Genomic DNA, 16,231 nt, shown 5'->3' on the forward strand with positions numbered 1-16,231 from the left:
GTTGAGGGCAACGTTGTCAGAGTGAAAATGTGGCAGCCCATAGTACATAAAGAGTTCATAATCTTAAGTCTGTCAGATTCAGAAAATAAAAGAGACATGAGTTTTTCATGGTGTAACTGTACTGGACTGTTTCACAATGTCATCTTCAAGCTCTCTCCACAGTTCTGTTTACTTTATATTTGGGGTGTGTGTATGTATCACATCGTGGTTGTTTGTGCGTGTGTGCGTGTGCATGTGTGTGTGGGACAGAATGTGTGATGTTAGGCCACGCTGATTAATGAGGGAGGTATAGAATTATGAGATTGGAACAGGAAAAGAGGAAGAAATTGACTAAGCACTTCTGACTTGTGTCCTTTTTTGTCTTCTGCTGAGTCAGCTCCTGAAATAGAATAGAGTTGAATATAGTGAGTCAGAATTAGCTTTCGCATGGGACAGTCCACTGGGCTCTTTAAACAGAAGGACTCACTTTAACCCCAGAGAGAGCCTCATAAAGCAGTGCCACTGTTGCTATGGTGACTAAGTTCATACACATTATAAAAGCATACTTCTGATGTTGTTTTACTGAAGATGTCTTCACAGTCTTTCTCGTTGTCTCTACGGTCTCCCTCCCCCCTTTCTTTCTCTTGCTCACATAAAAAGGGGTTGGGCTGAGGTTATGAGGCGTGTCTGACACTTTGTTTGCCTTCCAGAACATTCTTCAGTCTTTGGCACTCTCCTCTCTTCCTGCCCACTGCCATTCTCCACTCTCCTCCGACATCATTTCCAGCATGGTGTTCCCTCCAAACCCTTCCCCCTCTATTGCTGCTGTCTGGATAACTTGTTTATTCTAGTGGTTCCTTCACTCCCTCCCGAGATGACTGTGTGCTTTGGCATGTTGGTGTTGTGATCAGAGTGATATGCTACTATCATTTAGTGGAAATGAAATGACTAAGACTCTTTGCTTTAGATTTTGCTTTGATTAAATGTGCACTCATGTACTTTCTCACAATTTGCTGTGAGGTTCCTGTCATCTCTAATGTGTTGAAATTATTTAACAGTTTTTAGCATTCTTTCCCTTTAAATGATTTCAGAGATATCACTTGCTACTTTTCATGATGTATTTTGTGATATATATATTATTATTATTATTTTTTTTTTGAGTGTTTATCATTGTCCTGTGAAGTGCCTTATTTGGAGACAGACAGTCTGCCATGTGTTCAATCTCTATGCAGTCCTTTCACCAAAAGCTTGATACTTCTCCTTTCATAGATACTTGATCCAATCACAATGAAACAGATGATGGAGAACCACTTACAGGTTTAGTTGTGTGTGGACAAATGTCAAAGGCCAGAGAGGCTTTATGGTTAGTGTAGTGGGGACTATGTGTGGTAAGGAGTCAGTCTGTTACTGCTTCTCATTCTCACAGAGTCTCAGACTGCTATAGACTGTTGTGTTGGCTGTGTATATAGCAGACTGTTTGCAGACTGTGTTCTGATTTCTCTTTGAGAGATGGTACTCAGCAGAGGACACAGAGTAATATCAGAAGTTGATGTATGATCAGTGGTGGCCCTGTGTGTGGCTGGATGGGCAGTAGCGATTTGGGCTTGCAGTCTCCAGCTGTCCTGCATGGATGTGTTCACACATTGTGTGTCAGAGTTTCGATGAGGGATTCAAGCTTCACAGTGACTAACCAACCAAAATGGCTTCCAGATGTAGCCGTCTGGCCTTGTATCACTTTTACACACTGCACTTATTCACTATTATATTAAACACACATTTGCACACACAGAAAAAATATGCACAGACACAGACACACACACCCACGCACATACACACACACGCACACGCACACATACATGTGCATGCGCACACACACACCAACACACTACACCACACAGTTCTTTATTCAGCCTCTAAAACAATATCTTCTGGATATGCTTCAGTAAATCTACAGTTATTTTTGATCATTTTGATTTGATTTGATGTTTTTTCTTTATTTTTGGTAGTGTTGTCCTCTATTTGGAACAGTTATAGTATTGCCTTGTTTGTCGTAGTTTTCATTACAGTTAAGTGAGGGTTCAATTTTGTGTGTTATTGAGAAGAGAGCTGGTCTCAGATGAAATTGTTTATGACTGATATCACTTTCATGAGCCCTCCAAAAAGAGATAGCAGGAAACAAATGTGTTCTGTATTGTTTTTGCTTTTTTTAGCTGCTGTTTCTCTTTGTTGCCATGGCAGCACAGAATGTAAATGGATAATCCTATTAGAGTGTGTGAGAGTCAGCCTGTTCTGCAGGAGGTAGATATACCATAACAGGTCTGTGCATTTATCAGTGTATATATACAACACCCTATTTGGGTCTATTGTGTTTGAAATGTGTATTCCTAGCTCTGCCGAGACCCATTGATCCAGAACCATCATACAAGCACTTTTTTTCACATTTTTTTCTTTTGTGTCGTGTTTGCAATTGACTGGACAACAGATACCCAAAGAACACAGCCGGGGCAGCGAGCTAGGAGTGAGAAAGGCTGCAACAGGAATGTTTAAAATCCATCTAATGTGCACTTTGGGTAGGAGTCTTAATGTTTTTCTGTGGGTTTTAGGACTGAAATCAGAGCAGTTTCACTTATTCATCATTGCAGGGTCAGTATATTTGTAGAAAATACAAATCCATACAATAATGAAGCCTTAGTCTCAGTCAAAGTGATAGTTCTAGACATGCTGACAAATGACTATCTGTTAGAGCAGTGTTCTTACGGGTCCCTTGCTCTGAATTCGACTAATCAGCTAATTATTAGGCGGTGGACTGTTAAAATCAGGTGTGTCAGGGAAGTGGAATGTTAAATCAGGTGTGTCAGTACAAACAACTCTGTGCAGAGAAGCAGGGACTTAAAGACTGGCTTAAACAATACTAAGAAACATGTTTGATATAGGTGAGGTGCTCGAGCCCAGGCCTGAAAACAAAACTGAAAACCAAAGACAAACGATATTTTACCAGAATGGTGAAGTTTTTACCATAATGGTTCTGGCCTACATGCTCCAACATTCTTTTGGCATGCAACAGCCAACCCAACACACTGTCTTGCTTCACAAGTGGGCAAGCAGAATACTTGGACAAAGGTAGTTAGTTTACTGTAGTCTGTGTTGTAATTTAACTAATACCTAATTTAAATAATCACTAAATCAGATTACTTTAGTTGCCATATACAGCAATGTACGGGAACTTGCTTCTGGCATAATGGTGCAGCACACAAAAAAGAGCACTGTACAGCACCACAGGAAAATGGTAGCCGAACATTAGGGAGCATGGGGAAACATAGGGCTCAAAGTGCAAGGCAACACACAGGGACAAGGTAGACATCCACATCAACCCAAGAGACACAGGAGACTGTCAGAGGGTGAAAGGGGAATAAATGACATGTGCAGTAATTATATTAATGTATGTTGTTGTGTAGACTGGAGGATATGTGAAATTTAATGAAGATATCAGCGTCTGGGTGTTTCCCATATGTGGAGTGTTTGAAGGACAGTGCGAAAGGCAATCGGCCTACAGAACAGTGCAAGTTAGTCCAAGGAGGAAGTGTGTGTGGGCAGTGGGGAGTCCTTTAAGGGGCACACTGAGAAAGGAGATGGCTGGGGAGAAAAAAACTGTTCAGGTGGAGTGCGGTCTGTCAGTCCGATAGCGCCTCCCAGAGGGGTATACTATGAACAGGTGGTTAGCTGGGTCTTAAACAATCTTGCATGCCTTTTCCTTAGTGTCGCCCTGTACATCCCCCCATGTAGGGCAGCTGGCAACCAAAGCCCTGGAGAGTAGTGTTTGCTTAAATTTGGCAATGATTATTTTTGAGTATGCTGCTTGCTGTTTAGACATTGTTAGCTATAACCAAATGGACAATTTAGGCATAATGCAATAAGTCAGAGGCAGGGGCTGTGTGCTTACCGTATCAGGGCAACGCAATTTTAAGATGTAGAGCAAATTTAATAGATTTGTGTTCTATTTGTATTACTTTTACTTCTCTGAAAGAGGATAGCGAAAATAATAGGTTTAGAGGCTGTAGGCTGTCTTCAATATTTGGAGAGAACAAAAAATGTTTTTCATTTCATTTTAAGTGGTTCAGGAACATGAATTGTATCAAGAACAGATATGTCGAAATATTTATTCTGCTCAAAATGAACCAATGGGGGAAAAATTTTTGCTTTGATTACTTGTTTTGATTATTACTCCTGTAAGTGTGTGTGAGATTGCATGAGCAAGAGTCCACTGCGGTAACAAGCTCCTGTTGACTGTGGCTACATGAAGCAGCACTCTCTCTGATCAACCTGCAGTTCTATCAGAGGAGTCTGTCTCATCCTCTCTCTTCCCCTTTCCCCCTAGAGAACAACCATTAATCACACAGCTGTATAGCCAAAGCCCCACAAATTATCAGAGAGCGCGATTTTTTTAGTGTCTGTTGTAAGAGTCCAAGTTGTCCTATGCTGGCATGTGTGTGTTAGAGAAGGGGATGACAGTAGGGCACAATGCTCTAATTAGTGGTTGGTTACATTCTCCTAACGCCTTTGCCTCACTGCAGACAAACACACAGCAGCTATTTCAGCTCTGGGTGTGAGGGTAATGCAGAAACATGCTCTGGGAAATTCTAAAACAGCTGAAGTATTCTGTGTGCTTGGTACCTGAAGTCTAATTGTGTGTGGGAATGTGAAATACAAAGAGGTGGCATTTCATGCATTGTGGAGTCATTCCTGTGATTCTGATGTTCTTATGGCGGAATACACAAACAAGGAGAGATGTCTTTTACACTGATCTACAACGAACACATCCTTCTCTCTCTGTCTCTCTCTCTCTCTCTCTCTCTCCATCTCTTCCTTCTTTCCCATTATCCCTTGCTGTGGTGATTATTCTGAAGGGTATTTTAATTGGCATCACAAGTTCAGAATTCCAGGATTCTTACAAGGGTCCATCAGAGACAGTGACAATAAACAGATTTGTGCCTCAGATTGAGTTGTGTGGTGAGTAGGTTGATAAAAGCAAGGGATTTGAGTGGAGGAGTGCATAAGATTGTTAGGCTGCATCTGTGACAGTCAGTTTGTTTTCCTCATCTATAAGGTATATGCTACCTTAATATAATGTGATGTATTCCCATGCTTCTGTGTCTTTTTATTTCCACAACTGCTGCTTAGTTTAAAACACAGCCTTCACCTCAGAGCTACAATGGCTGCCTGGCTAAGTAAGCAGTGGGCAGAAGGCAAACAGTCCAAATGATCTGCTGCATTTTACCAGACTCCAAAAAGTCAGCGGAGTTACAGCTCAGCTGATAGGGCTAGCCAGAGTTGAGGAGATGTGTCTGTGTGTGTGTGTGTGTGTGTGTGTGTGTGTGTGTGTGTGTGTGTGTGTGTTTGTGTGATGGCCTTAATTGACTGGGCGTCACAGCCCATTAGGTGTGACACAGGCTGCTTCTGTAGATGCACAGCTGACGGATGTCGCAGAGCGGAGAGAGAGAGAGAGAGAGAGAGAGAGAGAGAAAAGAAGGAGAAAAAAGAAGGAGGGAGATAGAGAGACATGCGCACACACACACACACACACACACACACACACACAGGATAATAGGATTCACATGGTGTGTGTATAAATGTGTAGAGTGAGCATGTGGATATACTTATAACCATTTGTGTGTTTGGTGAATGATTGTAGAAGTGAACGTGTGTGTGTGTGTGTGTGTGTGTGTGTATTGGAGTGTATGTTGAGCAGCAGTCTTGTGAGAGCTGGTCCACTTTTTGATATGCTGGTCATTAGCAGTAAACTCTAAGGCATGTGTCACTGGACTTTGTGCTATGTGCTAGCTTGATTGATGTTGTGGTAACAACAGAGCAACAACATGTCACTACAGCCCATAGAGAGACATAGTAGAGGTGCAGTGGGGGCTTGGAGGTGTGACGCTCTCTAGAGACACACACTTGCACCGGGTGAAAGAGTGGTCTGACAGGCCTTAGGAATACACAGCATGCACATACTACCTTAATTTGCTGAAGGCTACTGTATTGTGGACTGTAAACATATTTTCCCTATTGCTTTTTCTGTGTGTATGTGTGTGTGTGTGTGTGTGTGCGTGTGCATATGTGCAGGTGTGCACGTGTGTGGTGAATATTGCTTCCTATGACACTTACTACATCATCAGTCTCTCCCTTTATTCTCTCTTCTGTCCTTCTATCTTTTGTTACCATCCTATTCTCCCTCTATGGTTGTTATAGCCTGGATCGTGTCTGTTTGTCTGACAGTCTCACCACAGGATGATCAAACCCCATGACTCACGCCTGCCATCTTACTCTGAGTCAGAGAGAGAAAGAGAGAGCGAGAGAGAGAGAGAGAGAGTTAATTAAATGTGTGAATGAATTGGTATATAATTGACTGTGCATGTATCTGCACTGTGTGGCTGTATGTGCTGTAAGTGTGTGTGTGTGTGTGTGTGTGTGTTTTGTATTGGTGTCTTTCTGGGGACTGGTAAGTCCCCGGTGAGATAGCATAATCTGTGTCTGGCGTGGACCAAAATGCTGGTCCCTACTAGGAGAACGACGTTTTTCTAAACTATAGTGTTGTTACTGATAAAACAAAACATGTCAAAACATTTCTTTACTTAAGGTTAGGGATAGGTTAGTATTCTTTAGTTACAGGATAATGGGAGTCAATGGGAAGTCCCCACAAGGATATGAATACAAGCAACTCTGTGTGTGTTTGTATACGTGTGTGTGTGTGTGTGTGTGTGTGTGTGTGTGTGTGTGTGTGTGTGTGTGTTTGTATTTGTGCAGAGGCTAAAAGCTGTCTGAGAAACTCACCACTCTTTAAGGATTTATGTATGTGTACAAAGCGCTAAGAGCTGTGCTGTCTGTGTCCATATTTCAATCAATCAGTCGATCAATCAGTCACTCAACTGTAATGTATGGCCTGCTCTACAATCTTATCATCATCTTTCCTCATCAAAGACAGCAGAGAGGACGAGAGAGTTAGCAGATTTAAGGAGAGCAGCATGTAGATGAGTTGACAATTAAAGTTAGATAGCTGAGTTAAAAATGGGAAGAAGAGCAGAGTGGAGCTTCCCACCTCCTTTCTGTTCATGACACAATTGGTCCAGTGTTACACAGCGAAGAAACTGAGCCAATCAGCCATGCTGTCATGAGGGAATGACAGAGTTATGGACCTGTCAGATGCTGTCCCTAAGCTCTGCTCTCTCCCCCTTCTGCTGTTAGTAATTCTTAATCAGTACCAGAGAGAGAGAGAGAGAGAGAGAGAGAGGGAGAGAGAGAGAGAGAGAGAGAGAGAGCAAAAGGGGGGGGGGTGCGCATGAGAGGAGTGGGAGAGAGACAGAATAGGGAGTTCAGGTGGGAGCTGGAATTACATGCCGAAACTGTATTCTAAAACATGTCTACATTCTCTCTTTCTCCCTCTCTCTCTGATAACGTGGTCTCCTTTGAAAAGTAATAGGGTATGGAATAGGCTATGTTGTCCATGGTGTTTTCCATTTGAGTCTTAACTGGTTAAACAGTAGTCCAGTTTAATATGTTTGTAATGCTGGTAAACAGTTGATGTGCTGAATATGGGCTCTATACCCCTCCCTATCCAGCAGGTTAGCTGTCTGCTATGATGATTTATAGACTCTGTCGAGACTGTTATTTTTGGACCAATTATGCTACTGCTATATTTTGTATCCCCGTAGCTTGACTGCTTCAGTGGCTGTAGAGATCCTTGTGTGTATGTGTGTGTGTCCATGTGTTGTATTCTCCAGTGGCTTTGCAGTTATGATACTTGAAATTAGGTTTTAGTTAGCGTGTAAGTCAGTTCTTGAAATCGGACCTGTCTTCCTTGGAGAAATCAGCCCTTCGTCAGGAGAGTGCGAGCGACAGCAGGACATGTGGTCTGAAGGATTGAGAAGAGCATAGATACACACAGACACAATTACACACCTTGCTCAAGCAACACTACAACTTAGGCCTCCGTTAATGCCAGGGAGAAGTCACTGTCAGTGTTTCTTGTACCTTTGCATTATTACATTTCAGTCTTTATGTGTGTGTGTGTGTGTGTGTGTGTGTGTGTGTGTGTGTGTGTGCGTGCGTGTGCACATACGAATGCATCCACGAGTTTATATACGCATGTTTTTATGTCTGAAAGAGATTTTATTGTTTAGTTGTATCTCACACAAGAATGATAGACAAAAGCAGATAGCCTTTGGGAGTCATATAACTAAAAGCAAAGGTAAAACCTTTAAATTGCTGAAGATTTTTAAATGACGTTGGTTTAGAGGGCAGATGAACCTGTCATATGTGTTTAGATGTTGGCTAGCATAAGTTCAGCAGTACAGCATATAGTTCCAGCCAAAAGAGCAGCCAAACCAGTTGTTTCACATGATCTTAGAACCTCATCATAGTCTTTCCAAATATTATAAACTCTACAGAGATCTAAACATTATAATCTGTGTAGGCTGTGTGTGTGTGTGTGTGTTAAATACTGTTCAGCAGAATCTGAGGGGGCCGTGTAGCCTGCTGCATGCTGCTGGCAGTTTCCATGGCAACTGGAGCCCATCTTGATCTCCATGGAAACATGTGGGGATGATGGAGCTACTGTTGAGTCTGTATTTGAATGGGAAGGTCTGATGGGACTGGAACCGATATTTTCCACTAGTGTCAGAGTGTATCAGCAGGAGATATCTGGTGTGCCGGTGCGATGGTGCTGATGATGATGATGATGATGATGATGATGATGATGATGATGATGTCCCTGGCAGTAGCAGGTTATCAGTCAGCCCTGTCTCTGAGCTCCTGTTCCTTTGAGTCACTAGTCACAGTGTTCCCATGTCACAGCCCTACTTTAATATCAGAGAGAGAGACAGAGAGAGAGAGAGAGAGAGAGAGAGAGAGGGAGAGAGAGGGAGAGAGAGAGTGATCAGTAGATTGAGAAGATTAAAGTAGAAATCATGCCACAGGTAGACAGAACCACCTGTCGCACTGCAGGAGACAGTTTACAATGTGAAGCATTTGGCTTGTGTGTGTGTGTGTGTGTGTGTGTGTGTGTGTGTGTGTGTGTGAGCTCTAGTTTATGTATGACTGAACTTGCATTTGCCCTTATCCACAGACATAAATACTCAAGAGCCTACAATAATAACATGTACAGGAACATATGGGTGTGTGCAAAAGAGAGTGAGAGGGACTCCTGTGCTTGAGAGAGAGAGTGACGTGTTAGAGAGCCGTGTGTACGTTATTGGGGCTATTGTCAATAGTTGATGGCAACTGGACATTAATGTGGTGTATTTGTCAGTACCTCCTCCACTCTGACATCATCTGTGGTACTGACCTCTTAGCAGAAGGGGCGTGTCCAACACTGTTGCCCCCACCAGGCTCTGCCTGCTAATCCTGTTATCATAGTTACAGTGGGCGTTGGAGGTCGTGAGGGATGGTAGCCTGTCCCTGGGTGTATTGTCTGTAATCTGATTGGCTGGCAGGCCTGTTTGTGCCCTCTTCAGACTAACTCAATTACAGGCCTGTCCGACGCCAGACACCAAATACACCTTTCTCTCAATCACCCTTCTTTTCTTCTCTCCATCTTTTTCTGGATCCTTGTAACACTCTCTTTGGCCTTTCAGTTCCCTAGTTTGTTCTGCTCTTTCATTTGTGTTTTTTTAAATTCCTTATTATCACCGATTTGTTTTCTGTCCCTGTATTACTCTCAGCACCTTGCACACTTTCTCAGTCTGTGTGTGCGCGTGCGTGCGCGCGCGTTTGTGTGTGTGCATGTCTACTGTATGTATTTGATGCAGGGGACGTCCTTTCTCTCTTTCATGAAGGTCATTGGTGGAGTGTGTGTGTTTGTCAGTGTGAGAACTGGGTCATTCTGCATTCTGTGCAGCTTCTGTGGGAGTGTGAGAGGTCTTTATGTGTGTGCCTATGTGTGTAGGTGTGTGTGTGTGTGTGTGTGTGTGTGTGTGTGTGTGTGTGTGTGTGTGTGTGTGTGTGTGCGTGCGTGTGTGCGTACGTGTGTATGTGTGTCCGCGTGCATGTGTGTGTGTGGTTTCTGTGAGATACACAGGTGTGAGCGTGTGCTTCTCTCCCTCTCTTCTTAATACAGACACAGACTACACATACACACAGACTCTCAGCTGTGCCAGAAAGACACTGTTGGCTAGAACAGCATCATACTTAGCTTTATTGTGTGTGTTTTTGTATTTGTGAGAGAGACAGAGAGAGAAAAAAAAGCATTACACACAGTTCAGTAAAGCACACCAAGAACAGAGTATTTTAAGATTAGTTTTATTTTTGTAGAGTTTTGTCAGATCACAGCAGGGCTTCATATAAGCCTCAAGGCCTCCATCCTCCCCAGTAGAGTAACCTAGAGTGTCAGAATACTTTCAGAGTCAGAAATACAACACACACACACGCATGCACACAGACACACACACACACACACACGCACACGCACGCACATTTCTCACTTCTCCTTGGATCATGGCTGCTGCCTAGTACCAACCAGTACAGGAAAAGTAACAAAGCTTAGTTTACGCCTACTCAAGGATGGTGGTGTTTTGTATGTTGGCGGGCAGGTTGCCTAAGCCTAGACAAAAAGTTTTTTTCTGATGCAGTTGCAGTTGACGGGGTTGCTTTGACTAGCTTAACTGCTTTATATCAATCTGTCTTGCATGTCTTGCACTTTGTTTCACTATTCTAAAAAATTGTTTTATTTTATTTCATCACCCTTTTCAACAGACTACTCTTCTGTCCTTGACTGATCTTAACTCAAATGTACTCTATGCAGCAAGCAGCTGAGCTACGTTTTTTACGGAGCCCCGTGAGAGCGCTCTAGGAGGGTTCTGGGACTAGATCATTGCAACCCGGATCAAAGCAATGGCTTGTGGTCCTTGTTCATAGGCAACTGTTCTCTGACACGTTGAGTGTTGTTGCTGGCATGATGGAGTGGCAGGAGGAACACTGGCTGTTACTGTCTTTTACCATCCCAATGCTGGGGCATTTCCAAAATGTTTGGAGGATTGCACTATATATCTGTCCTGTGAAAGTGATGCTCAGCCTTGTCATGTGGACAGTTAGGAGAACTGAATTTTTTGGCAGTGACTCTTTGCCTAAAGGCACCTGACAGTCCAGTGGACAGGCAGCCAGCTGACCTCACAGGGAGAACTGCACGCGTGGCAACACCCCTTAAACACACATTTGGCACATCATAATCTAAGTGTGATGATGTGCTGTCCTTTTTGTTTTGAAGATCTTTTGTTTTATCCCCTGTGATGAGTGCTCATGTTTGAATAATTTATTTGGTTTATTAGTCCAGTGGTTTTAGGCCTTGGGGGAAATGATTTGCTTTCAGTTTGTGGACAAAAGGACACATTTTAGTCCCTCTGAACTTGATGTGTAGTGTAGCAAAGCTGGCTTTTTGGAAATGAAGGGAAAAAAAGATTCTGGGAGAGGGCTCTGTGCTTTTCATGAACATGTTAGTAGATATAGTGATTACGTATCTGAGGCTGAGCATGCCTAAAATAAACTACTTTCATTTTGTAAATCGTTATATAGCTTTATTTTGATATCTATGCTGGATTTTGGCATTGAGGAAACTTTTTAACATGTAATTATGCGATCAGATTTTGTGGAATGTGATATTAACCCAATACATTTTAAATTCATATTCTGTGCCTGCTGGTGTGAGACTAAGTTTGATTTATAATATATTATATACCACACAAATCTTATTATCTCTTTCTCCATCTCTCTGTGTGTTCCTCTCTGAACATCCAGCAGAGCAAAGCCAAACTGACACACATCTATCCTTTCAAGGGTTGTTGCCTCTCAGCTCCAGTTGACCTTTTTAAGTCTGTTATTGTTGCAATTACGGTCTTCAGTGACCAGTTTAATTATCCACCCATGGGCGTAGTCAATATCAGCTCCTCTTTCTCACCCGTTCTTCCTCTCTCCACTCCTCAGTCTTAGATTCATTCAAAGAGGACACCACATATCCCCGCTCTTATTTCCTCGCACTCTTTTAAGCACACACACATGCACGTGCACACTCAAGCACACAAACACACAGACACACACACATGCACATGCACACGCACATACACACACTTCATTGTTCCTCTGAGATGCTGAATTGGAGAACTGTGTGTGGTTCAGAGCCAGCTGTGTGTTTTACTGGCATTTATCATACAGGCATGGCTTGATTTCTGTGATGTGCATGCAGTCGTTCATATGGATGTCATTAGGCCCTTCCCAAAGTATCAGTGTTGCCACTGGAAACCAAGGAGAGCCAATGCTCAGAGAAGAGAGGGAGAAAGGAAGAAAGGGGTGGTGGTGGTGGTGTGTGTGTATGTGTGTGTGTGTGTGTGTGTGTGTGTGTGTGTGTGTGTGTGTGTGCGTGTATGTGTGTGTGTGTGTGTGTGGAGGAGGAGGGGTATGTGGAACTAGACAGAATCAGAAAGGGGAAAAGTCTGAGTGTTCGACTATAGAACGGTATTGTGTGCGAGCAGATGAAAAGTTAGATAAAGACAGAGGAGAAGATGAAGACAGTTGTGCTCATATAAGGCTGTGTTGGAGCAGTTTGGAGGAGAAGAGTGCAGTACAGAGACAAGATGGGTCTGTTTGAGTCATACTGTATATAAAACACTCTTTTTCAGGGCAAAAACACTTCCAAATCAGGCTTCTGTCACACACAGAAGAGTCCAGGCCTGCCTTTTATGGCTTATATTGCTACACCCTCATCTTTCTCTCTCTCTCTCTCTCTCTCTCTCTCTCTCACACTCACACACACATACACACACCAACCTCTCAAACATCCTGCACTTTCAGACCTGTGGCTGACAGGTGCTTTAACACAGAGAATTCCAATACAAAGCCACAGAAACTCAGTCAAATATGTACAGAGGGTCTCTCACAGGGTTTAAGTAATAGATAAAGTAACAGTGTTCAGTTTGAGTCAAGTTACACAAAGTTGAAGGATGGGGCAAAATTCAGTGTTAGTAAAACAGAGGTAAAATTATGGATTTTCTGTGTGAGTAGATCTGTCGTGTTAGTGAAAGGAAAGGGTGTGGTATTAAAGTGATTGGTGTTTGTGGTGATAGTGCATTGGTTGTGTCGGTAGTTGTAACTGGATTGGATTGATTAGAGCTTTGCGGGGTCCGGTAACCAGTGTTGGATTCATTGGTCCTGGACTGTGACAGTCTTCTTTCTGCATAAGTTGGGTATGAGTGTCTGGTGTGTGTGCACATTTGTGTTTTTACTGATATATGTGTGCGTGTGTGTGTGGGGGGGGGGGCGGTTTAGTTAGGCTGTTATGTGTTTGATGGTGTTTATTTGATGGTGGAATGTGTGCACAAATATACTCACACACAGACTGAATATAAATAAGGTGATGTAATTAAAGGATGCTGTGTAGTCCAGTTTGACATTACTGAACTTCAGATGTCTCTCCTTCCTTTTCTCTCTCTCTCCTGTCTCTCTCTCTCGTGTCTCTCTCTCTCTTTCACTCCATCTCCCCCTCAATCTAAAGGACACAGAGGTTGTATCAACAGAATAGTTTATAGCCCTTATTTCGATGATAAATTCCCAGGCTTCAGACCAACAGTGCTCCTCTATTAATAGCTGCACGTCACATGAGGCTTTAGCTGTGGTCTATGTCCGTGCTCTGTGTATATGTGTCAGTGTAAACCTGTGTAACATGCTTTACACAGTTTGGCCTTAGTGTCCCTATGTGTGAGACAATATCGATCTCCCACATCTGATGAAGAATGACTCTCTGTTGAAGGTGGGTGGGGTTCAGGGTAATATTAGGCAAGAGCAAGAAGGAGGGAAAAAGGCTTGAGGTGGGAGCAGGATAGTTGTTTTAGTGATTGCAGCCACAGCCTGGTCTGATACCTCACTACCATGTCAGACCCCACTCATTTCCACTACAGTCTGTTGCTTCAGGACAGTTCCCACACCCTCTTGGCCTCACAGATGTTGTCACACACACACACACACACACACACACACACACACACACCCCTCATTCGCCCCTCCAAAGGAAGGGAGTGGTGGGAGAAGCACAGGGACATTCCCATAGAGGAACATGGACTCTTAGAGAAAACTAGTTGGGGAAAAAAGATGGAGAGAGGGAAAGAGAGAAGGGTCGTTCAGGTAAATGGAGAAGTGGGCAACACAGTGGACTTTCTGTTGAAGGTATTTAGAGGCCAGACCGACAGACATCTACACAGAGATGTGATGAGGACCTCTGTGGCTAAAATTCCAATAAATATGTTTGATGAAAAGACATGATGTCTTTGCAAAGTGTTTGCAAGATCAGTTCATCCTGGCAAATGGCATCATCTAAACCAATCAGTGAAAGATTGTGTGTGTGTGTGTGTGTGTGTGTGTGTGTGTGTGGGTGTGGGTGTGTGTGTGTGGGTGCGTGCGTGTGTGTGCGTGTGTGTGTGTGTGTGTGTGTGACAGAGAGAATTTCTAGGCACACGTTCACTGATGAACAGAGAAACAGGTGGGAACAGGCAGGGAGTGGATTTAGTGTCTGTTACTGATGGAGAAAAGTGGCTGATCTAACTCCGCTGACTGGAGAGCTCTCATCTGTAACACACCAGATTGTGAAGACCTTTCACTCTCTCAAACACACATGTAGCCAAGTTTCCTCCTCAGACTATCATCATACTAGCTGACTGTTTGCTCTTCACACTCCCTTGTTCACTCTGACTGTACCCGGGCACCTGGGTGCTTAATCATGCTGATCTCCAGGACCGTTCTAGAGATGGAGTACTTTAGCATCTGTTAGAATGCAGCTAGTCAGAGAGAACTTATGAGTGTGTGTCTGTGTCTGTGTGTGTTAGGAGGATATAAATGAAAATAGACTGAACAGAGTTGAAAATGTTTGTTTACATGTTATTCCGTATATGTGGGCTCTTCTACATGTGTAAAGGCAATGTGTATGATGAAAGGAACTGCGTTTACAAATGCAGAAAACCCTGCACTATCAACCAATATTTCAGATCACACAATCATTTATCACTAATCTACAGATGTTGAAATAGCTTTACTTTCTATACTTAGACTTGAAATAAAGAAACTACATCCTCCATTCTCTTTCTCTCTCTTTTTAGGAGCGAGTGGAGTATCTCTTCCTCATCATCTTCACAGTAGAAGCATTTCTCAAGGTAATTGCATACGGGTTGCTGTGCCACCCTAACGCTTACCTGCGGAATGGCTGGAACCTGCTGGATTTCATCATCGTGGTAGTGGGGTGAGTGTTAACACAGTCTGAGCAGCAACAATGAGCAGCACTATTCTGTCTCTGACCCTCAGTCACCCTATGTAAAGATTTGAACAGGGACACTATTAAAGTCTCCCTCATCCTTTGACCATATGAATCCTTTCATTTTATCAGTAGCCAACTCATCTGGCTGTTAGTCTTTACGTTGTTTCTTCCTGACTCCATAATCCATCTTGCCTGTCTAATCAAAGAGTAGGACATCTGCACAATGCATGCCTGCATGAAGTGTGTGTGTATGTGTGTGTTTGTGTGTGTGTGTGTCTATGTACAGGTCCCTGTGTACATATGTGTGTGTATGTCTTTGTGTGTACACTCATGCTTGCAGTATATGAACATGCTTGCATGTCAGCCAGCTGGGCTCCCTGAGGCATGTGCAGGGATAATAGCAGAATGCCTGTAAGATGTGACACTGACGTTAATCCAGTGGAACAGGTTCAAATTGAGCGTGTGTGTATGTGCAGGCAGGGTTTTTGGAGGCCTTGCTTGAGGAGAAAGGCCTGCTGTGACTAACACTGACCTGCTGAGCCCTGAGAGCTTTCTCTCTCTCTCTCTCTCTCTCTCTCTCTCTCTCTGTCTCTCACACATACACACACACACACACACACATACACACACACATTCTTCCCTTTAAACTAATCACTGTCTCATACTGACTTTCTCATGAGCTGCCACCATGACTGTGTTCCACTGTGTGTGTGTGTGTGTGTGTGTGTGTGTGTATGTGCATGTTGTCAGGCAATAACCACAGCAAGCTGAGTACTGAGTGTATGTGATTGTGTTGATTGCTAATCGTGCCTGACCACTCCTCTACAGGATCACTCCCTGTAAGAGAAAAAGACTGCATTACTACATCTAACTAGTGTTGTGTCTACAGACTGTGTATAATGTGAATCAGTGAAGCATCTAGTGGAGTTCAAGAAAGAAAGAAAGAAAGTTAACTGGTGATGACTCTGTGTA

General features: G+C 43.2%; 1 protein-coding gene across 1 annotated transcript in view; it reads left to right on the top strand.

The window, feature by feature from the left end:
- The window catches only part of cacna1c (calcium channel, voltage-dependent, L type, alpha 1C subunit), a 128,132-nt gene that overhangs the window by 74,079 nt on the left and 37,822 nt on the right, over positions 1 to 16,231 (top strand). Inside the window, exon 4 of the mRNA XM_030766455.1 lies at positions 15,105 to 15,244. Within this exon, the coding sequence (XP_030622315.1) occupies positions 15,105 to 15,244 (140 nt within the window). The remainder of the gene's footprint in view (positions 1 to 15,104; positions 15,245 to 16,231) is intronic.

The sequence above is a fragment of the Chanos chanos genome, chromosome 1, assembly GCF_902362185.1.
Source record: "Chanos chanos chromosome 1, fChaCha1.1, whole genome shotgun sequence".
Taxonomy (NCBI): domain Eukaryota; kingdom Metazoa; phylum Chordata; class Actinopteri; order Gonorynchiformes; family Chanidae; genus Chanos; species Chanos chanos.